Raw genomic sequence first — 24,109 nt, forward strand, 5'->3', positions numbered from 1 at the left:
TTAGGTCAAGGGGGTTTATTCACATTAGTAGAGGAGGGACAAACCATTGATTCTCCATTAGTGGAGAATGATCTCCATTAGTGGAGAATTGATTCTCCCCTGTGGGGAGGGTGGTTTGGGCCATATAAACCCAACCCTTCCTTACAATGTGTGCTATTGTGACCTCCTCACTCACATTATTTGTTTTACAAAGTTCATTTCTACTTGAGTTGTCTAAGTGTGTGCTCTAGCTTGGCTCCTTTAAGGGACTAGAAGAACACCTCATCTTCTAGTTGGAGGTTGCTTTATCTTGGAGGTGGTGGTGCGAAGAACCCTTGGTAGTAGGGTGCATCAATTACCTTAAAGACAGCATCAAGGTGTGACTCAACCTCATCAATCAGTGGTTCGTTCGGTTGCTACTTCAAGCTCTTCGAATTTGCTAAAGATCTTCATCTCTCAATTGTATTGCAATTTCACTTTTGTATATTTGGAGAATTTGTAATACAATTACCCCAACATAGATCTATATATAATGCTCATAGGAGCTTTTGGTTTTTATGTATATACAATTATTTATATGATCAGATGATGTCAAGTATAGATATTACTAACTATGAGCAACGAAGAAAAGTTTAGCGTTGCATTTTCTCTAGCTACGATAGCTTGCATATTTGTTATATTGGATGATGGGGCTGATATACAAGATGATGAAGATGATGAACCATCACCACCTAGAACACATACTTGACTACAAGGACCTTATTAATAAACATCGAAGGGAATGACATAAGATGTCATGATATGTTTTAGATGAACATAGAATGTTTTCATAGGTTCACATTCTTATTCAGATCATCTGAAAGACTTCATGGCACAATTCATTGTAGGGTTGAAGAGCAAGTTGTTATATTCTTAAACATTATAGCATTTGGTGTAGTCAACCATAATAATATAGGTAATTGGAAAAGATCAAGTGAGACAATTAGTAGGTAGTTCAACTTAGTGTTGGATGCTATTCTTGACATGCAAGATCAATTCATCATCGACAACCATCTACCAGAGACGCACTCAATTATCAGATGTAATTATAGATGGTGACCATACTTCTAGGTATGGAATCGTTAAAATTCCAAAATTTTGTTTATATGTGTTTTAAGATTATGGATGTTGATCTATTACCAAAATTTTGTTTATATGTCTTAAGATTATGGATGTTGATCTAATAGATTATCAATATTCTAGGATTGTATAGGTGCAATTGATGGTACACATGTACCGGCGTTGGTACCTAAAGAGATAGAAGGTAGATTTTGCGATCGAAAGTAATAGTTATCACAAAATGTATTGGTGGCTTGTAATTTTGATCTTAAGTTTACAATGGTTTTAGCTAGGTGGGAGGGGTCAGCTTCAGACTCAAGGATATTAGCTATTGTCATTACAATGGAAAATGGAATTGTGTGTCCTCTAGATTTGTGATTGGCATTATATTTAAGCATAAAATAGATTTATTTTTCCTTTTTATTCAAGCACTAATCTTTAGTGTTTTTGTTTATATGGTCAAGTAAGTACTACCTTGCTTATGCTAGTTTTCCCTTGCTTCGACAATTTGTTACCCCATTTCGAAGCACTCGTTATCATCTCAATGAGATACGGGGCCGAATTCCAACAAGAGAAAATGAATTATTTAATCATAGGCACTCCTCTCTTAGGAATCACATTTAGCGGGCCATAGGTATGTTGAAGAAAAGGTTCGACATACTAAATATAAGACCAATGTACTCCTAGAATAAGCAAATAGATATCATTTTGCTTTTACATCAGTGCACAACTTCATTTGAGGAGTAATGCCACTAGATTTTATATTGGACAAAGTGGAAAGAGATCTTTTAACATGTAGATGTTCTTGATCCAATGCCAATCATTCAACCACAACTTAATAGAGTCAAGAGTGGTCGACAAGGGGTTATATTAAGGGATCAAATCATGTATTAAATGTGGGGTGATTGGCAAGCACGCCATCATCATTGAAATTGATACATCCAATAAACATTTGCAATCTTTTTTGTACATGAATATTTTGGGGTCATGCTTTGTACATGGTGAATTATTTGATGCTTTCTATTAGGGGCGGAGCCAGGATTGAATATTGGGGGGAGCAATATGACTTACCAATCGGGACCCACCGTGGGTCCCATCTCATAAAATTGTATTATGTTTTGACATGTGGGGCCTACATTAAAAATTTAGGTAAGGGCCTGTTTGGTTACGTGAATCCAGAGATTTGAAATCTTTAGATTCATGAATCTGAGAATTATACCCGTTTGGTTGTAAAAATCCTAGATTCATAAAATCCAGAGATTCACCTTACACTAAAACGTGAATATGTAGATTTATGGGTAAGGGGTGAAATCCAGAGATTTCAAAAAAGCTATATATTTGCACATTCACAAAAATCACGCCGATCATATTGTTTTTTATGATGAATCCACATATTTCATTCCACAACCAAACATCTAATTTTATAAATTATAACTCCATATATTTGAAATCTATAGATTTGAAATCTCTAGATATTTGAAATCTCCAGACTCATGTAACCAAACAGGCCCTAAATTAAGCTGAAATTCTAAGCGAGATTTGAATTTCCATTAATAGGAATGAAATTTTAGAAAAAAGTTTAAGGATTAAAAAAAATCAATGATTATGATTAGATTTGATAAAATCTATGGGAATTCTATCGAGATTCAAATTGCTATTAATAAATCAAATTTTAGGAGAAAGAAAGAACAACTAAATAAAAAAATAAAATTATACTTTATTAAATGAATATTAAAAAAATCGTGGTGAATGTGAGAGAAAGAGAGGAATAATTTGAGAAAGAGAGAGTAAATATTGATAACTGTGAATAAGATTTCGAAAAATTCCAATGTCCGCTAACTACTCCAATATTTTGTGAGACGTGTGAGAAAAAAAGAGAGAAGAAATAGGAATAAAAGGGGAGATTCATTAGAGAATAAATAGGAATGAAAATATGAGAGAGAATATAGGGAGAAATTCATGGATCATGAGTTAGTTTTTAATTAAAATTTAACTTTTTGTTCCTTAAAACCAGGATTTAATGATAACCATTTGATTATGATTAAGAATGACATTTGTACCCATCATCTATATCTTAGATTTTAATTTTTTATTTTTGGAGGGGGCCAAATAGTGGTATTCCACACGTAAAGTGAGAAAAATTAGGAAAATGTGTAGGTATTTCCAAAATTTCAAAAATCCGGGGGGGCATGGCCCCCTCCATCCCTACGTGGCTCCGCCACTGCTTTCTATGTCATGTTCTTTGTTTTAGTAGTCTTTTGGGTTATAGTAATATAACTTATTAAGTAGGTATCCTTTTTTGGCTGCCAATCTCTTTTGTACATGGATATTCCTAGGTCCATGCTTTGTACATGGATATTTTGTGGTCTTGTAATTGGTTTATGAATTTAAAATACAAAAACAAATGCAAGGAAGTCGTGATTCCTAGAGTTGCAGGAACCTCTTTTGCCTCTCTGTTAACTTGTAGATGCAATTGTTGTTATCCTTATGCATCCCCTCCCCCTTAACAAAAAAAAAATGAAAGAAAGAAGGAAAACAAAAAGGAAAAAAAATTTGTAGCAAAACCCTCATAATTTTGTTGTCCATATTTCAACCAAATCAACACAATGAGTTCAATGATAGCCAAAAGGACCATTGCATAGAGACCTCAAGTTTGAATGGGGTCACACTAGGACCTAAGCAAAAAGGGTTAGGGAAATGCTTGAAGTTTGGGACAGATTTGATAATTTGATTGGTCTAGATCTAACATTGAAATTTTAGTTGTCTTGGGAGGTCTAAAATTTGATTGGTCTAGATCTAACATTGAAACTTTGTGAAAATGAAAAAAAAAAATGCTATAGGAAAGGAGAATGGAGTGTAGGCTTTAAGATTACCTTGACAAGAAACCTTGTAGGAGCTATGAAGTCAATGTAATGGCTCTTGAAGGCTTTCCATTTAGCCAAAGCAAGAATTGGGCTTGATCTCATCAAGAATCTTGGAAATATTCAACTCTTGGAGATTCTCTATCCAAAAGTTGACATAACCAGCAACACACTAGCACAAATTACACACAAAAGGACTCAACCTTAGGGGGGAAATAATTTACTTATCAGCTATAGACCTCCCATTTAGTAGGGGACTGTGACGGTAGCCTAACCTACTTCTAATTGGTTAAGCAAACCTGAGAGTGGTTTGGCTTTATAAGAAATAAAGTGATTTTAAATAAAAGATTGATAGAAAACTAGAATTACCTTGTGTCCTTTGACTTAAAGTTTGTCAAAGTCACTAGTGCTACTTTCACCTTGGCTTAAGGGTTGTGCAACAAGTTCGAGTGCTTTATTTAGGGTCTGGATCTATATTATTTCTTCATGGATCTTGCAATACATAGGAAAAGAAAATCATGATGGAAAATTGTCTACATTAATCTTATTGTATGAAATTAAGTAGACACAAGTTGTTAAACTTAACATGCTATAATTTTCCTTTGCTCGTACTTTCTTTTTTGTTGATATATCAATAATTGATCAAAGTACATATTCAAATTGCATTTTTTTTCTCTCTCCTTAAATTGCTAATGTGGTTTTTTGCTTATCTTTGTTTTTGCATGTTCCACTCATAATCTTCGGTGCTATCTTAAGAGGGAAGTAAGTTTTCCTCTATATTGTCTTTTTTTAGTTTATTCCGAGAGATGAATATCTTGTTGTTGTCCCCCTATAAATTCACTTTTGAGAAATTTGACAGAACTTCTCATTAAATGCTTTTGTGCCACTTAGAAATGGATACCTTTAATTTATATGCATCTGGCTGAAAATTATATTGGAGTGTACATTCATACTCTGGCACAATTATCTGCTTCTTATCCAATCTCAATCTTTTCCAGTCCATTGTATATGCACACTTAGCAAACATGCTAAAACTGTAAGTGTTGTTGCATAATTCGATCCCTCCTGCTTGAATGCTCAAACCTGCAATAACGTGCTCAACCGGTGTGGTAGAGTATCGTCTCCGACAAACAAGTTAGTTCAGGCAAACAAAGGGATCAAGCTCAATCTCTTAGTAATTAGAATAACTTAAGAGTGCATACCTTATGATGATAACCATACCTCTTTATATAGTTCTCATTAGTCGATTACTTCGAGGAGTTCTTGTCATAGAGTTCTGTAAGGAATAGACTTATCTTCAGTAGGTTGAACTTAACTTGAATAGTAAAGGTAGAGTCTGAGATGAACTCTTCTTCTTAGTTCGCACATTTTCGAGTTCAGTTTTAATATAGGAGATATGGTCGAACCTAATGTTTGACCAAACTCGAACCGACCATAAGATCCCGGTTCGACGGGTTTGACCACAACAATAAGGAACTTTTTTTTTTTTTATACAAAGGGGCTTTATTAAGCCGGGGGATGGGGATATTAATATGCCTCAGCAGAGTCGAACCCACGACCTCTTCACTAAGAGGTGTTGGTTTCAACCACTAGAACAGCTCTCCTTAGCAATTGTAAGGTTCTTTATGTGATGCAAATTCATCTCCAAATTGGGCTTCTTTCTTTCAAGAATAAGTCTAGTTTTTGGTTATGTATATGTTGGGCCTTTGATTCCCACCCATTTGTATGTGCTTAAATAGGCAATTAGATTTAGTATGAAAATAGCTTCTTTAATTGGTTTCTTTTTAAGTTGTCTCGATTCAGTTCAATTGCATCGGTTCTATGTGGTTCAGATTGAGTTGCTATTAGGTTAACGATCGTGTTAGGCCTTTTCCTTTTAGAGTAAGCGCCTTTTGTTTAAGGTTGTAAGGTGCTGCATTATTGAACTTGAGTCTGATTTATGAAATTGGTTCTCAAGCTGTTGTTGCCTTCTTCCTCTGTTGTGGCAGTTAAGTTATGTGTATGATCTAAACTTCTTTAGTTTGGTGCTTGATTCAGTTTACTCTTTATCAACATGAAGCTTGGGGGTTCAAATTAAAATATCCCCTTCAATTAGGATCAAGAACACCTTCAAGATTCAAGGTTCAAATTCAAATCTTCAACAGTTTCAGCCATCAAGAAGTTGTTGCCAATTAATTCAGCACAATAGTGAGTTAATTGCGTTAGCCTAACCTCTTTTCTGTTCCTAACCTTCTATCTTCTTGTTTTTGGAAGCCATGGCTTAGTAAGAGTTGCCCACTCACCTAAAGTCCTAATTCATCATCAAAATCCTTCTAAATTCAACTTACAACCCCCCATATGTCATTCTCCACGTTCTAAAATTTTTATTAACTTTTCCTAAAGGTCTGATTTGATCTATTTTATTAGAACATAATATAATTGTTATTAAATTTTAGTCATATATTTTTATAGATGGAACCAATCCACAACTCACCAACCTCAAATGATGCCAACAAAAGAGGAAGAAATTAAATTTGGACATCATACATGGATTAGATAGTCAAGTTGCAGATGACAAAAAATCCCAAAATTGCTTTAGAGAGACAACATATGTATAAGCAACCCAAGTTATTAATGTTGTTCATGGATTGAATCTCAATAAAGCACATGCACGGAATAGAGTTAAAGCATGAAGAAAATCTTCAAAATAATAATTGCCACTATCAACACTAGTGGATTTGGTTGGAATTCTGAAATCAAGCAATTCACATACCATAAAGAGAATGTTTGGAACTCTTATGTTTTGATAAGTTACTTCTTTATATAATTTATATTAGACATAATCATTAACTTATATTGCATGTTGAATTAAAATATGTTTCTTATTTTGCAAGAGCATCCTGAAGCCAAACATTTTCTCGACAAAAAATTTGAGTTTGTTGATATTTGGGAAAATATTTTTGGTGAGGACACCGCAACTGGAAAATGGGCTCAAACTCGAAGGAGTAGTCAAACTTACCACCAAAACCAAGTAGAAGCAATTGATGGGGATCAAATCAACTTTGGTGATATTCCAATGGGGTCAGAAGTGAATGAGTCACAACAAAATTTCTCTTTATCCCAAATTCCAGTTACACAACCTTTTGCAGAGGGAATTAGTCATTAAGATCGGCCTACTCCTTCATCAAAACAAAGGGAAAGACGGTGTGTACACTCAACAGATGACCAATATTGCTCAAAGTTTAAATGTGATGGCAAATGCATTTCAAGAGAAGGATTTGACACCTCTGCTTTCGGCCATACTAGTGATCACTAATGTTCCTGATGATATTGTTGAAAGGTCATTTGAATATTTTAGTGAAATCCAATGAAAGCAAATGTGTTCATGACATAAGATGCTTCACGTAGAGCATCCTTTCTCCAAAGGTTATGGCAACCTGAGAACAACGGTGGATAGAAGAATTTCAAATTTATGGAGACTTTATTTTTCGGTATAAGATTTATATTACAAGAAAACCTTAAACATAAGGGTATTTTGGCATAAGATTTATTTATAGGAAACTAATTCAACATTTGTGGAATGTGGACTCCCTTAAAAGGGTCATAGATGAATGGAACAGAGTAATGGTAAAGGTGAAAAAACTTGATGGTGAGATGAGTCATTTTCAACCCAAAATTCAACATTGGCTGTAGTTTTAAAAAAAATTCTTAGCCAGAATGTCCATAACAAAGAACCGTTGAGGCCCTTGTGCTATGTCTCATTGCTTTAATTTTTTTTTCTTTTTTAATAAATAATTATGAGATCTCTTGCAATAATGGCACATTAAAGAATCCATTTTACTTTGACTCAGGTAGGGGTGGTAGTGGTGGTGGAGCGTAGGGACAGAATGGCCTGGGTGGTCTCAGGCCTATGTACCAAAAAAAAAAAAAAAAAAGAATCCATTAGTGGACTACTTGCTAGAGTAATTCTAAAGACTTTTCCGAGTTCGATGCATTATTTTATATCTAGATTACCATAGAAAATGCCTTATCATAATATTGATTTTAGAGGTTGTGCTTGTTGAGTATGAACTTGAGATGAATTTTTTGTTTTTTTTTCATCTCTTTAACTCAAACATGGAAACGGAGCTGATCTATGCATTTATAATAATTTATTTAAATTACATTTATTATATAATATTTGTTAGTTCATTACATTGGAAAAAATAGAATTTAAGAAATTCCCTTGCAAACAAATTTTAACAAAGTTAAATGGCATTTACGTAATTCAATATCATGATTTTTTTGACAATTATGGTAAAGTATTTTTTTTTCCCATGCCAACCAAACAAGTATCACTTTACTATCATTTTCTACTAGGGGTGCAAGTTTGGCCCTGAGCCCGAATAAAGCTTGGGCTCAAGATTTTGGCTCTGAGGGCGAGATAGGGCCAAGGGGGGTCCTGGGATTATTCTTTAGTCCACCAGGCCTATTTCGACCCTGATTTTTTGCCCTGACCGTGGCCCTAATTTTGGCTTTGATTTTAGCCCTAGTCCTAGCCCTAATCCTGATATTAATGCTTGAACTCAATGAATTAGGAACATGAACAAGGATAGGGCCAATCAGGGCTAGGGACAAGGCCAATCATGGCCAAGGACATGACCAATCAGGGCTAGGGTCAGGGCCAATCAAGGCCAATCAAGACCAATTAGGGCAAGAATGGGTTTTGCTTGGCCCTGTAGGGTTTAGGGTCAAGGACAATAATCATTGACCATGGGAGGAAGGGGGAATCGGGGTTTGGAGCAAGAATAAGTTTAATTTAAAATATATAGGGCTGAGCTTGGGATTGCAAAAGTCAGCCCAGCCCAATCCTATTACATCCCTATCTTCTACCCCTCCCAATCAACATGTGAGGCCCAAAAGTACAATTTTTCTACTATTTTTTATCGTGCAAACAAACGGTGCGTGACTGTTGTCGGAAAAAAAACGAGAGCAGGTTCAACCGCATAACAGGTGAACCTTGTTGCGAGTTACGTACAAGGGAAAGAGAAATGATGATGGTATCCTTGATTTCCACCATCAATGGTGCTCTCCCCTTCTGCCCTGCTCGCCATTGCTGTTCCTCCAGTTCTTTGCCTCCGACAACTTTCAAGTAAGCCCAATCTTGCAAACTCATGTACTTGATTTCGTTTAATTCTTTCTGGTTTTTCTTATTTTCTCCTCTTTCTCTCGTCCGGTTGGCGAGCAAAAAATATATTTTTTGCAAGAATTAGGGCTAAAACCACTTCTGAATCATGATTATTGATCAAGTGTGGCCTTAAATGCCAGGAAGAAGGCAACTATGCGACAACCAGCATGAAAATTTTGAACGATATACGGATGTTATGTGCGAAAATGATTATTTTGTTTATTTGACTTCTTTATGCCTAAGTGTTTCTGTTACGGGGCTTAGGTTCTATTGAGTTTGTTTTAGCTATATTAAAAATTTCAACTGCTTCAATTCTTCAGGAACCGAGGCTGGCAAGAAAATGAAAATTTGCTACTTGTTAAACGTAGAACCAGAGTACAACCATTCCGGGTCTTCGCCAATCCTAAAGTATGCACCAATTCAAGGCTTCTTCATGTATAATGCCGATATTTTTGCTTTGAATATGATCAATCGTTTTGTAGGTATGTGGTTTATGGTTTAATTTTTTTTGGGGTCAAATTCACCTGCAATAGCATGGTTCAATATTTAGGGTGTAGGATTGGTTAGTTTTTGCACTCTGAGATCCTATATCCTTCTGATATTTTTAGCTGCATCGAGAATTCAGGTGAGTTATATCTTTAGTGTGTTGCGTGTGTAACTTATACAACCATTGCTATAATGATTAAGAAAAAGTCTGGTTCCATTTCTTTTCCTTCAAACCATATGGAGCCTAGTGAAATCAGTTTACAGAAGAAGTTTTTGCCCTTGTGATTGTTCTCAGAAATGTGGTTTGAAAATGGTGTTTAAATAGTAAGCGCTTGGACCTTTCTCTCTACTTTTGAGAATTTGGAAGTTGAAACTCACAATCCCTAAGGGGATTCTTACCTCCATGCTTGATTCATGAACCAAGTGGATATCCGCTCCTGTTGGATTAAAACCCCCCCCCCCCCCCCCCAAAAAAAAATTAAAATTCATAGCCCTCCTATTGAATCTTTGAATAGAGGTACCTAATTTAGAATGCAAGTTGGTCCTTTGACTTGGACATGTATGCACACCAATGAAGACATCCTTAAGGGGAAATTAAGTATCCACCACTTGTAGTTTGCCTAAAACAATAATGAATCCAAGGTTTTCAACTACACCCTATATTTGATTAAAAAAAAATGAAGCCCAAAAACTTTTAGTCTGTTAGGAACTCAACATTAAGGGGTGATATGGAAATGAAATGATTCTTATACCCTTTCATAACACCCTTAACAAACCAACGACCATCATGTTCTAGAAACTCACCCATCAGCCCTGACTCTGTGCTAAGAAGGTTTGAACAAGCCCTATTCCTCATCCGGCAACCAGACATTTCTTTGCCCTACATTAGGGTTCCTTGATATTTTCTTTCACCATCTTTCTGTCATAATATCAAATTTTCATTTTTGATTCACTGTGAGACAATAATTAGTTCTGCTAATAACTATTGCAATACTTCATTAAAACTTTCCATGTTCCCTCTCTTTTTAACCAAAACATGTGTTCTTTATATTGTTCATCCTTGTTGGCCACTCCATGATGCAGATATACTGCCTTGCATTGACCTAAACCAACTGGGTTTCCAGACCAAGGTGAACAAGGTCCCATTTGATTCATGGGTTGAGTAGAGATTTAGGAATTGTGTTTTTTTTTTTTTTTTTGGATGAATAATTTAGGAATTGTGTTACTTTAGGGGAAAGGTGTCTTTATTTATATTAGTGTTGTTAGCTGCATGGAATATTTGATTCCTAATTGTTATAGTTTCCCTATTTGAATTAGTGTCCTAGTTAGTGAGTTAGTCTTATGATAGATGTTTTTTGACTTTCCTTATATATGATGTAATCCATCACCATTAAAGATAGACTGAAAATATGTTTGAGTTTGTGCTTGTGAAGAGCCTGTGTGTGTGTGAGCACCCTTTTTCACCTCCTCTACCCTCCCTTTCTCTTATGCATTCTTCTCTTTCCCCTGCATCTCTGATCCTTCCAACCTTTCCCTTTTTCCTAACTGGCCCAACATCATTCTTAACTCTCTAAGCCCTGGACAGAGGTCAATGAATGATTGATGTACAGAGGTTCTGGAATCGTAACTCTAGATCATTAAAAGGATTCCTTCTTGTACTGGTTGCTTCTTCTCTGCTTCCCTCATGAGCTTTACATTGCTTATTGAAGAAGACTGAATGCCTTGAAGTACACTCATGGTTTCAAATCTCACAAATTTCAAAAATTTAGTTGAAATTTGTGAGATTTTGGATGTTTTTAGGTCATCAAGACAAGAAAACCTACGGAATGCAATTGACTGGTTGACTGGAATTTTGACAAAATTTCGTATCTTAATCCAAAATATCAAAATTTGAGAAATTTTGGTCGAAGTGTCAAATTTTGTTGAAATCTCGAGAATTATACGTGAGGATTCAACAATATACTGCCAATCATGGGTGAATACAAACACCTATTCAGGTAACTATTTTTGCAATATTTAAATGTGTTATTATAGCCTAAAATAGGGCTTTGATGAATGTGAGTTTATACTTTAAGAATGTTCAGATGTGTGAAAATACATTCAGATTTGACCACATAGACACAAACAATATTTCAAATCCAACAGACCATTGTGTGTTGTTTTTTTAACCAAACTTACCATGGATATGTGTTTATATGCCCAAAATAGGTTGTCCAAAAAGGACCAAACCCATAAAATGCATAAAACCCATTGAACATACCACTAAAACCTGGTAGAATTTGTACAAAATTTTGGTGAGATTTCGCCAAAATCTCAAGATTTCAGCCTTCTTAAGGTGGTGAAACTTTGAAACGAGACGAAATCTTCAAGAAGAGATGAAATCTAGAACCTTGGGTACACATATAAAAGTCAAGCCCTGAGTATTCAACTCAGATATTGCTTTAATGGCAGGCATTTAAGAGCTCTGGTTATACCTTGGCAAAGGCACTGCTTCAGAGTACATGGCTGGTCTAGACACTGAACGCAAATCATATGAATTTGTCAACAATGATTTATCTTTATGTCTCATCATTTTATGCCAAAAAAGTTATTGATTTGCCAGACCAGGCTGCTTCTTTTCTTGATTATCAAAGGCTGTGCTGTGTTATGCCCTAGATGGAAGAGTCTGAATATGCAGCAGAAACTTCCTCTGCAGCATTGTTTCCAGCATAAACCAAAATCTTCCATCAATGATGTGCAAGTTTCAACCTTCCTCCTTCTGTTCTTGATTATCAAAACCTGTGTAATATAATGATGGAAGAGTCTGAATCTGCAGCAGAGACTACCTCCGTAGTTCTGATTCCAACAGGGACTAAATTCATTTTGTCAATGAGTTTCAAGTTCCAACGTTGTCCTTTCCTTTTGCTTTCTCATGATTACAAGGGTCTACATGGTCCTTTTCTCACAAGCAACTTATCCTAATGGACTTCTAATTTTATGCTTATTTTAAACATCGTGTTGGTATACAAACTGATTATTGGAAGCCTCAGGTTTATTATTGGTGTAAGCAAAGTACAGGGGAGGCACACTAATTAATCCTATTCTTTAAAATAAGGAGATCGTAAATTCCCCATGGCATTTAATATGGGATAAATTGCTAATGAATCAACACATACATATATTACCAGGCACAGAAACATAGAGGAGTTCTTATCATTTTCATTTTTAATTTCTTGAAGTCTCCAAAAATGTTAATTTTTTTTTTTTTTTTAACTTGGGCTTTATACTGAGGATAATATTTGATACGCATGCTCCTAGCTGAAAGTTCAATCAAAAGACTGAAAGATGTAACTGTTTTTTTTTTTCAGAGAGAGGAATAGTTTCTTTATGTTCGAACACAGGGTATAAAACGAAGAACAAGGCTCCCAAGAGGGTCTATAGTTGGTACTTTTTGGTCTTTTCTGTAACTACTTGCTGTCTACTCTTTGTAACCTTGATGGTTTCTATATGGTGAAGGATTAGGGAGACTTCACATATAACACAGCTTGTCAGCATCAACTGGCTTTAATACCTTCCTTCATTTTTCTAGTTTCAGTCTCTATGACCATGTTGTTGGAGCAAAACTGTTAGGGACTGCTACAAATTATCCTCCATGCTTTTCTAGATCTGTTGCCTTTGATTCTTCTATTGGTGAAGTTTGCTAGTCACATTGAAGCCTTTCGTGTCTCTCAGTTTTAGGGGAGCAGCAGCACCCTCTTCAGCATGTTGGTGTTTTCGAAGAGTAGTTCATCAGTTGAATAAAGGAAGAATGTATCTTTGTGATTTTGTCTATTTGTAGGATATTTTGTTACAGCTTTTTGTCCCTTTTGTTTGAGGTACATCTATTCTGAAGTTTTTCTTTTATACATTGGAGGTCTCTTTGTGGCTTCAAATTTGGAGTCCTGATATCTCTTTGTGAGATTGATATATTATTCATATTCCTCTTTATTTTCTTTTCTTTTTTTTTGGTGGGGGAATTTGGATGTTATATTTGTCGTCCTTTTCTTATTATTAAGTTTCAATCTCTTTCTTTGAGATCGATCTTGGGGATGGGAGGTTCTCTTTATGAGATCACCTTCTGCAGTTACGACCTCTTTCTGTGGTATCGTTGTTCTGACCATTGGTTTGGATAGATATTGAAGTTTTTCTTTTATATATATGCTGCTCTTTTGGTTCACCTCTATTTATCTGCTGTTCTTGGTGTTTGTTGAATTATTTTTTGTTGGGCAAGTGGGGATTATGTATATAAGCTATATTGTTTAGAATAAAATAGAATGCAGAGGCAGGTCCTCTGGCAATTAGATATTGTTTCTATTCATTCAGTACTTTATTATTATTTTTTCCCCCTATTATAGCTTTCTTGCTCACAACAGCTGAGGCTAAATTCTTCAAAGATATGGACCAAGTTATTAATCTAAGTATTTCATTCAATTTTCTAAAAAAAAAAAATTATTACAACTCTGATCTCAAATATATTTCTTGTTCACAAGTAAATCTGAACTCTTGCATCAGTGTATACGACCAATTTTTATAAAGAATTTAACTTGGCATTGGTTTGTCCCGCATTCGTGTTGCTTATTTTCAGTCACACCAGTGCAGCATGTTCTTTGGTTGTATGTTTACAGCATATTTTTTATATTTTATTAACACTCTAGGCTTCTTCGGGAAAACGAAACCCAAGTGAGGTGATAATGGTTGATCCTTTGGAGGCCAAGCGCTTAGCAGCTAAAGAATTGGAAGTACTCCGAGCCAAAGAGAAAATGCAGGTAAGTGAACTTTGTCTAGAAGCTAATAGTTGTTGAAACTTTGGACCATAGTACAAAATCATTACTTCAATCCTTGAATTTTGACTTACCGGTTGCTGGATATCTCATGAAAATTTTCCTTTTCTGTGGTTTTCCTTTATGAAACTGGTCTTCATATCCAGGTTGAGAGTTCAGCACATTTAATCACTCTCTACTGACTAGAATGTCGTTAGTTTCTTTTTTGAATAACTCTTTATGTTTGTATGGAGAATAAGAATAAGACTGTGAGGTCATCCAAGGTGATTGACTAAATTTTTTCTTAGAAGGAAGTATAGTTTCACTTCACATGTTTTTGTGCATGGTCTACTAATATTTTCAGATGGTGAAACGTGAAAAGCACAGTACTCACATTTCCTAGTTTTTATAACCTGGAAAACCAATGTTCTCGCACACACGCAGTCTAGAAATAAGAAAAATAGAGGTAATTCGGATAGACATTCTAACTCAGATATGCATTAAGCATTTCCAGTTTGATGGGCACTATTTATACCATTTCGCATATTAGATTGGCTTCATTTGACTTTTTGTGTTTCCTTGAAGCCTTTGAATTTCATCTTTTTGTAATTTGAAATCTGGGCTGGAATGCTTATCCTTCATAATGTATACAGAAACGTCGTCAAATTGAAGCAGTTAATGGAGCTTGGGCTATGATTGGTCTCACGGCAGGGTTGGTAATTGAAGGGCAAACTGGAAATGGTTTTCTGGCTCAGGTGCATTACTCAATACCATGAATAGGCTATAGAAATGAAAGTTAACTAGTAGGAGTTCATAACATGCAAGTTCCTTTGTGTATGCAGTTGGTTGGATATTGGAAAGCACTTGTTGGTCTCATTTTTCAGTAGTTTCGTATACTCTCTGTAGCTCAAGATCATGGCCTGGTTGAAGAACTTAACCAGATTGCAGAATCTTTCCTTCAAACTTCAAATGTAAATTATCTTTCCTTCCATTTCCCACCTCCCATTAACTTATGACAGCTGAAAAACTAAATTTTATGGGCACATTTGACTTGAACTCCATCAGTGATTTGAAAAAATGATTCTCTGTAATTGGGTTGTGTTGGACATTACTTTATGATGATATTTGGATACATATTGTTCTTTCTCTTCCCTTAATTGAATCATGCGTATAGAAGTTTTTGGTATTGGACGGCCATATAGTGATTCAAGTACCCAGGGAAGCTCTCCTGAAGCATTTTAATCAATCTTCACTCTTGTAACCATTTTCTTATATTATCTGTGTGTTAAAGAGTGAGTGCAAAAACATTGTAGACATCAAAGTTGTCATCAAACTGCTATTGTAGATCTTGATGATAAGAAAGATAAAATTACTGGGAATGAGCACCTTCAAAACCATATATGTAAATATGGAATGATCAGACTATAAAATTAAATGATGGTATGTATTGGCTGGGATACAGGAACCTACAGCCATTACCTTTCTGTGCACTGCATACTATGAAGTTCTACAGAAGCCAATGTTAACCATAGTACAAATCTCAGTCTAAACGGTCGAGAAACTATGTTTCGACAGCTTCCGTTAGGTTTCACCCTTGAATTTCGACACCCTAACCATTTTTTGGCTGGATTTTGTAATTTTAACCTCTGTTTCACCTTAAGTTAATAACTCATTTGTGGAAACGCATCAAAACTTATAGTGAAATTCTGGAAATTTATCCAAAATAGGGGGGAAACAAAAAGTTCCATTCGATCGAAACCACCATATCTCGGTTAATTGGCTTGCTGAAACCAGCCTCGAAACCAAGATTTGGATCCTTGCATGTTATCACATGTGAATTCATGCTTGTGAGTGCCTTTGAAGCTTTGAACCATATATTCTGATGGAAATAATGGCTTTTGTAGGGAGTGAGCTAAAGAAAGACAATAACAAACTTCCCCCCTGTATTGTTGTCTTTTACTGGGCACTTTGTCGATTCGATGATGCTGATGCAAGGATTGAACCTTTGTGCTTTGTTTTGTATTTTTGGTGAAGTTGTTAAAAGGTTACCTACAGTGCAATCACATTTTACTGTCCATGGGCAATATCTGTATCAGTCTTGAGGTAGCAAAACCAACAAGTATCTCATTATAATCCAAATCGGAATGCAAAACCCCAGATGACCAATCTGTATTAGTATAAACCCAGAAAAGAAAATTTGTGTTTCAAATTGACTTTTAATAAGAGCCATTGCTATTTGTGTAACCACTTGTGTCAGAATATTAAGAGTGAATGAATACAGGGAATTACAAGAAAAATAATTACAATCGTTGCTTATGTCGCCAGCACAAAATGAATGAAGCATCTCCCTTTGAATGAAGGGATGCCCTGTAGTTATTTTTGTTTGAATCAAACTCACAACAGTTTGAATAATCCCAAACTCCTTGCACTTCTATTGCACTCAAAACTTTTCCCTGGGTCTCAACATTGAGGGGTTTTTCACTTCGTAAAAGACCAACACCTCATAGCATACGATCAAGGGTTTGAATCCCTCGAACCTTGGGTGAAGCCCCATTTTATAGTTAAATTGAATGTAAAACGTAAACCCACCTGAAGATTTAGTCAAGGTGCAAAAATAAAGATGATTGAAATGATCAATAGAGCTACCATAATGTGACCATGAGAACCTAAGAAAGCACATCGAAAGACAATTGAATTGACAAAACAAACTTTCCTTGTGTGATCATGTGAACGTTAGGAAGCACAACAAATTGGAGCCTCTGTAGCATTGTGAAGCTATTGATGTTTGATTAAACTTCTGATTTTTTAATACAAGCATTAGTAATAACAAAAACAAACTCTACATGGTATCAAAAAGCCGCCAAGAAAATCACCATGATTAATCATGTCTGCTGCAACTTATCTGTTTCAAATGCTTCACCTTCTCAAACGTTGGAGCGGCATAGTTCTTGTCTACTTCCCATGCAAACTGGGACATACAATTGAATGAAGATTTTGTGCTCTTCTCATTTGTGACTTCACTTGGGAAAGGAATCCGAACCTCAAAAGTGTCTCCCTCAGGTGACAGCAAACGTACATCGAAACCTAACCGGTCAACCCAGATCAACTGTGCCTCTTTCACCTGCCATACCAGAATACGTTTCACAATAGTTATAGAGGACAAAAGTGTAAGAATTTAGTAAACTTCCATGTCTCTTTTCACAAGGGAACCACCTTCCAATGAAACAATGTAGACTTACTACAGAAACGTAATTACTGCATAGAATGTCATAGTGCTCTCCAGATTTATGGCCACCACATGGTAGAAGGTTTTGGAAACAACTGAGAATTACATGGAGAAGGGGAGGGTGACACAAGAGTCAGCACCATTTGGACTAGGGAAATGCAAATGCAGTTTTTCTGACCAATCAGAGGCACAAAAATAAGGGTAAGAGCTTGTTTAAACTACTAGTAGGAGATTTTGGCATCCTCAAATTGTACTGAGAATGTGGAAACTGGGCATTGCTCTTTTACTTTCACGTCAAATTGTTTAGAACCACTTGATACTGTAATGAGAGGCCCTCTGTTGTTTGTCTGCCAATTCAATTCAAGTAAATTTAGGTCTTAGTAGGCATTTAATTGCTTTCAGTATCAAAATCATTTTGCATTCTAATGATGCAAATTGTTGGCCAGCCAATAATCCTATCCCTCGTGGGGAAAACGGACACCCGGTATTGAAAGATTATGGTCAGTTGGAAAGAATTCGTTAAACAAAAGCAACGGGATAAAAGACTATTTCCCTACAGTTAACAATCAAGAATCTTATCCATGATGATGAAATCAACTCCCAGAAAAAGCCAATAATCAAAGGCAAGTTCAGGGGCCTGAGGAACACAACAGCTCCTTTTCACTCTCATATTGTAGGCTAATTGGGAAAGGAACTCAGTCAAACTTGTACACAGAGGAAACATAAACAATACCTGTAGGCTACATAGCACCATTTCTAAGAGTATCGGATTTCCCAATACCACTTGTGGTCAGGATTTGTATGTTATGTCCGGCCATAATCACTAATAGGCCACATAGCACCATTCCTTTTCACTCTTGTAGGCTAATTGGGAAAGGAACTCAGTCAAAGCTTGTAAAAGAGGAAACATAAACAATACCCGAGGCTACAAAGCACCATTTCTAAGAGTTCCAGATTTTCCAATACCACTCGTGGTCAGGATTTCTACATTATGTCCGGCCATAATAACTAATAGGCTATATAGCACCATTCCTTTTCACTCTTGTCGGCTAATTGGGAAAGGAATATAGTTGTCAAAGTGATGCCTAAGTCTTGCCTAGGCAACGCCTAGTCATCATGTCCTTTCTTTGTGTCAAGGCATCCTACTGTCGCCTTGCTTGGTGTCGCATTGGTTTTCATTACCCTCTATTGCCTCGCCTCACCTTGTCGCCTTGACAACTATGGAAAGGAACTCAGTCAAACTTGTACACAGGAAACATAAATAATGCCTGTTGGCTACATAGCACCATTTCTAAGAGTTCCAGATTTTCCAATACCACTCGTGATCAGGATTTGTAAGTTATGTCTGGCCATAATCTCTAATAATAGAAGATCCTAGTGAACAGAGTATCAGTCATTGTCAGAACATCCAATACATGCATTTGAGATCTTCTATCACAGATCACTTGCCTGACAGAGGATCAAGGGATGTATAACAGCGTCAACTCAAATCTGCTAAGAGCAGTCGAGATCCTGATCCCAGTGGCGGAACCAAGCTCAACAGTGGCTTATGGAAGAAGGTAGCGCCGGGCCGGGAGGGGGGGGGAGGATGAGGAGAGGGGGATGAACATGGTTTTAAGTATCAGTATCTTACCACCTGTTATGCATTGGTTGGTTTTGCACCTTACGGATAACATATCAGTTGCACTGTACCGAAATGGGCAAATAGGTAAAAAAAAATTCACTTTTCCAGGGAAAATAAGGACAAATTTGTCCGATACTGCAGATATGATATCAGATTTCCATGTTATCGATAACCATTCCAACACTATATCCTAGAACCATGGGATGAACACAAATTTAGTCATTCAGATTAATCATATACAAACAATGGTGGGAGGTTGTTTAAACCACTTGTAGAGACTTTGATGTTCTCCGATCGATCAAGGAAATAGAAATGAGAAGATTGTTGTACAACTTTAGGTCGAATTGTTTAGAATCATTTAGTCATTTGGGTGAGACTTCATAAGATATTTTGAGATTTTATGTTGGTGGCCAAATTCAAAGAACTAGAGAAACTTGAAAATCCTATTCCAAGACAATGGGCCTATGATGAGGAATGTAAAGAAATGGTTAACTACACCTCAATTCAGTGCTAGTCAGTTCTAGATTGTAGTAGGTACCTAATTTTGTTTTCTGCATCATCATGTCTGCACTTTTGATGGTGAAGAAGATTGACTAGTTAATCATATCATCCCTCTTTGGGGTAATAGTCACTCTGGATAAGGGCCTATTTCCCAATAAGCAACCATCAAGATTGACGTCTACATCCCTATATGGTGATGAAATCAACTTTCAGACCAAGTCAATAGCTCAAGACTAGAAGTTCTAGAGCTCTGTAGCATACCAGCTCCTATGCACTCTTGCTATGGCTAATTAGGAAAGGAAATAGTCTGTGAAATCTGCGAAGTGCAAACTGAGATAATTAACAATACCAATTGACTCAATTGCACCAGTGGCAGGAGTTCCAGACTACTCATCCCCCACTCAGGATTAGTAAAACCGACTCTCTCAAAAATTTTAATGGCTTATCTCTTTTATCAAACATCCTGGTCAGTTGAATGCCAGAGGATCAGGATATGTATACCATTCTCAATCTTCTCAGAGAAATTTAACCCCGACCAGTCCTAGGAGCCAGCCTTTATCACATGGCTTGTCATTTGAAGTGAACTATTAGTGAGTGATTCCGGAAACCCCTGAGAAAAAGTCAGGTGACGAGGAAGGAGAGGCATAAGAAAAAACCTATTGAATTTTAATTGTGTTCCATAAGTACAGGAATGGTGTAGGCCTGGGGGAAAATAGGAATAAGGAATTGCTTCAACACTGGTTTGGGTTAGAGGATAGTGGCTAACTGTAGCGAGTGGCACATAGGAAGGATGTAAGGTAGGATAGACTGTCAGCAAAGAGTGAGCAAAAATGAAACTCTTTATGATAAGCAACAGGAAATGCATATGCAGGCAAACAAACCTCAAACAAAGGTGGGAGGTTTTTTACGCCATTTGCAGAAGCTTTTAATGTCAGCAAATGGTAAGAGAAACTGGAACTTGGAGAGTTGTTCTTTCACTTTTTGGTTGAGCTGTTGACAACCATTTGATGGTGTGGATGAGCCCCACTGTTTTATTCCTAATGATCAGTATACATTATAGCTCTCTTCAATAACTGAACTTTTATGTCGGTAGTACAGTAAAAAACTAGACAAATGTTTGTTAACTCTCCTGAAGAACAGCTCTTTCTTTCATTCTGCAGGGACACAAGAACAGGTGAAAACTGTTTTGACAAATTTAATTCTTTTTTTGTGCAAATGAACTAGCACAAAAATGACCTAGGGAACAGGTTTGCAATAACATTAAATACATATAGAATAACCACAAACTCAACTGTATCCCAACTTAATGGGGTCTGCTACATGGATCCCAAAAACAAAAAAGAAGGCAAAATAAGAACTGAACAAGGAAAGGGATAAGGAATGAGATGATACATGAAAAAGGGAAATGACACAAGAGAGACAAACAAAATTAGTAAACTGATAGATGAAAGTAAGAGAAAGGTGGCACATCCCAGAAAACTGGGAAAACCTCATCTAAATAGAGTTTGCTACATGGACCCTTGCCATACAACGGGCTCTCTCAGAGGTCACACTCGGTAAAAGATCCAAGCAGTACATGTCCTTCACAATTTCTCCTGTGGTAATTTTAGCCTGACCTGAGCTCTTTTAGCTCCTTAGTTTGAATCATATCATTCCAACTTACTCGATGTCCCTAGGCTTCTGTTGACCCACCATCACAAACTCTCTCCTCAGAACTTGTCATTGATCAGGGCAATTCCCAAATCAGCACCACAATCTCCTTCTCAGTTTATTCATATATCCATCTTAACATCCTCATCTCTACTTATACAACTTCTCCATATGACACTTCTTAAATCTTAACTACCTAACATTCAGCCCCATACATCATTGATGGTCATATTACTGTCCTATAAACTATTCCTTTAAGCTTTAAAGAACAGTTGGTCACATAATACTCCCCACACACCTCTCCACTTCACTTATCTCACTTTAATTAGCTGTGAAACATCAGCCTCTATGTCTCCTTCTCACTATACAAAATTCAATTGAAACATGCAAAATTTCGATCAATTTAGCACTTTTGGAAGGTCGAAACGAAACTTTGGGTGACCGGAAAGGAAAAAAAATCCCAAGTTTCGATCAAAACCCTCAAAATTTCGTCGAAAACCTTATTCAACCCAGCTGAACCAAGAATGATTAGTATGATGACAAGTGACAACTGTCTCTTATAGATCAGTCTTATCCAAGCAAATCTCTAATGGTGAGAACTTAGAATGATTAGTCCTGCCAAATAGCATTATCCCTCATGTAGAATGATGCCACTGGCAGACTTGCAGTGTTCTTGTAATACATGGAATTGACTCCCTTCAGTTTAATGCTCATGAGAAAGGAGAGGCTAGGAAACCAAAAAGATTGCCATGCTAAAAAGAAAATGGAACAGTGGTGCATACCTGGAACTCCAAATCTACGTAAATTTTGCAGAAGCGAAGAACGTCTTCCACATTATTGGTGTTGAATTCATTTACAACCTTTTCTGCAAAGTTTCTAAGTGGATCAGGGCTGGCCGTTTTGTACTCCACTGAGGTCACCCATTCCCCCACCTAAAATGTTTGTCAAGAACAGCAATGTTTCATTATGGTAAAGCAATATAACCAAGTAGCAGCGGTCCAGCAATGGCCTAAAAGTTATTGAATATAGACATGATTGCAAAACATATTAATAGTATTAATACTATAAATAAATAGGAAATCAAAAGGCCCGCATACCTCCATAAAATTTTCCATCTGTAGCACCCGTTCAACAACCACCACATATATAAGATCATCATCCACTTCTTCTCCAAACTTCTTTTTCCATATCGATTGGAGTTTCTGCAAGTATAAAAATGATTTCTGACAAGTGACAACTCTGAAGCAGATGCTAATAAAATAAAATAAAAAGGGAATGTTCACCAGCATATCAAGTAGGGAAGACACCTTAATTGTCTAACCTTCCCTTCCTAATATAAAACAGCATGTGAGAATAACAGATCACATGTTCAAATGGCCATGGACCAAGAACCAAAAATTTTGATGATTAGCATCCTCTTTTGATGAGGTCTCAGATTTTGAGCATATGAATTCCAGTATAAAGGATGTTAAGACAGTCTGACTGGGGACTCAGAAAAACTAATGCACTGTTTTGATCAATAATTTTTTGCATTAACACAATGGGGTCAATATAAAAGAATAGCAATCAGAAAATGTTCAAGAAAAGAAGATATAAAACTTGGAATAGGAATATATCATACAATGGCAAGACCACTTTAAAACCTTTGGAAAATGGGTAAGTACTGAATGAAATAGGGACCAAATCAAGAACGCATGATAAGCAGAACAAAAAGAGGATGAATCAAGACCAGAACTTCTTCTTAAGCCAAAACATGTACGAACTGCAAATAATCCAGTCCAAGTTCAGGCAATTTTTTATTTCTGGTAAAACATGTTCCCGCAATTATATTCATAACAACCAAATAATGATAAAACGATATATATCTTCAGAATCAGCAACACTAGAGATTGGATTCCACCTCTAAAGCCATCTTATCTTCGGGTTTGGTGAGGCTGCCTTGAAGCGAACATTGTGATGTCCGTGCACCGCACTGCTCTAACTGATTTAAAGCACAAAGAGGCCAAAAATTTAGAAAGTGTTTTCCTCCATTTGAAAATGGTTATGATAATCCTGACGTAATCACTTCAACAAAAACTAAGCCCAAGTATCTTCTAACAAAACGTTCAGAAAAAATTACCTGTACATTGAGACAAGAGCTGGTGCCAGTAGAAAATTTAGCATCTGCAGCATTCAAACACAAGATGGGCATTCCTTCTGGGTCTACAGCGAAGCGAACACCAATGCACAAAGGTGAACCTTGTTGCGTAAACGTACAAAGACTACCCACAGAAGATAACTCCATTATCGTTCGGGAAATTTCCGCTGGAGACGGCTTCTTCAATAATTCCTTCTGGGTAGGTTCTGATATCACAGAAACCGAGCATCTCACAGACTGAATTGAGAGACCGAAAACTAGGTTTTTCTTTGTAATATTCAAGTGGGTTCTACGTATAGGTTGTGTTGCAGGAAGAGCAGCGGATAAAGAGATTGTTTTGGGGAAGCGAGAAGTGGGAAAGATGAAGTAAGGAGTGAGAGATTGGGCGTGAGACAGCATTTGGTGGGGTGAGATACAATTCAGGTGGATTTATTTTTCTTATTTGGGTGTTGAATGAATCAGAGAAAGACAGTGGAATCAAATTGCAGGTAAGAGATGGAAATCAAATTGCAGGTAAGACGCATATGAATCGGGAACGGATCGGATCAGATGTAATGATGAAAAGCCAATTAAAAGGAGCTCCAACGCAAGATTCAGCGTTCTATACTATGCTATTGTACTGA

The 24,109-nt window shown here is 36.5% G+C and overlaps 2 protein-coding genes across 2 annotated transcripts; one reads left to right on the top strand and one right to left on the bottom strand.

Annotated features, from left to right (window-relative positions):
• The first annotated feature begins 8,892 nt into the window (after window positions 1-8,892).
• LOC149018525 (uncharacterized) lies at window positions 8,893-15,810 on the top strand. The gene is made up of 5 exons (XM_089152725.1): window positions 8,893-9,048; window positions 9,405-9,492; window positions 14,244-14,354; window positions 15,002-15,103; window positions 15,191-15,810. The coding sequence occupies exons 1-5, from the start codon at window positions 8,948-8,950 to the stop codon at window positions 15,233-15,235; spliced, it is 447 nt and encodes a 148-aa protein (XP_089008851.1). The 5' UTR covers window positions 8,893-8,947; the 3' UTR covers window positions 15,236-15,810.
• A 1,130-nt stretch (window positions 15,811-16,940) lies between these two features.
• PGR7 (proton gradient regulation 7) lies at window positions 16,941-24,109 on the bottom strand. Its single transcript, XM_089152726.1, has 5 exons — window positions 23,469-24,109; window positions 23,250-23,330; window positions 22,447-22,551; window positions 22,132-22,281; window positions 16,941-17,469 (listed from the first exon to the last, which is right to left on the bottom strand). Exons 1-5 carry the CDS (start codon window positions 23,883-23,885, stop codon window positions 17,227-17,229), a joined length of 996 nt encoding a protein of 331 aa, XP_089008852.1. The 5' UTR covers window positions 23,886-24,109; the 3' UTR covers window positions 16,941-17,226.

Source organism: Hakea prostrata, chromosome 4 (genome assembly GCF_041222555.1).
Source record: "Hakea prostrata isolate BN-2017 chromosome 4, UWA_Hpros_2, whole genome shotgun sequence".
In the NCBI taxonomy this organism is placed as follows: Eukaryota; Viridiplantae; Streptophyta; class Magnoliopsida; order Proteales; family Proteaceae; genus Hakea; species Hakea prostrata.

Excerpts from the sequence above, each read along its gene's own strand:
- LOC149018525 (XM_089152725.1), top strand. The coding sequence starts at position 8,948 with ATGATGATGGTATCCTTGATTTCCACCATCAATGGTGCTCTCCCCTTC. Across the intron at positions 9,493-14,243 it reads GGGTCTTCGCCAATCCTAAA|GCTTCTTCGGGAAAACGAAA; the intron begins GTATGCACCAAT and ends TTAACACTCTAG. Across the intron at positions 15,104-15,190 it reads GAAATGGTTTTCTGGCTCAG|TTGGTTGGATATTGGAAAGC; the intron begins GTGCATTACTCA and ends TTGTGTATGCAG.
- PGR7 (XM_089152726.1), bottom strand. The coding sequence starts at position 23,885 with ATGCTGTCTCACGCCCAATCTCTCACTCCTTACTTCATCTTTCCCACT. Across the intron at positions 23,331-23,468 it reads GCTCTTGTCTCAATGTACAG|TTAGAGCAGTGCGGTGCACG; the intron begins GTAATTTTTTCT and ends GCTTTAAATCAG. Across the intron at positions 22,282-22,446 it reads AGATGGAAAATTTTATGGAG|GTGGGGGAATGGGTGACCTC; the intron begins GTATGCGGGCCT and ends CAAACATTTTAG.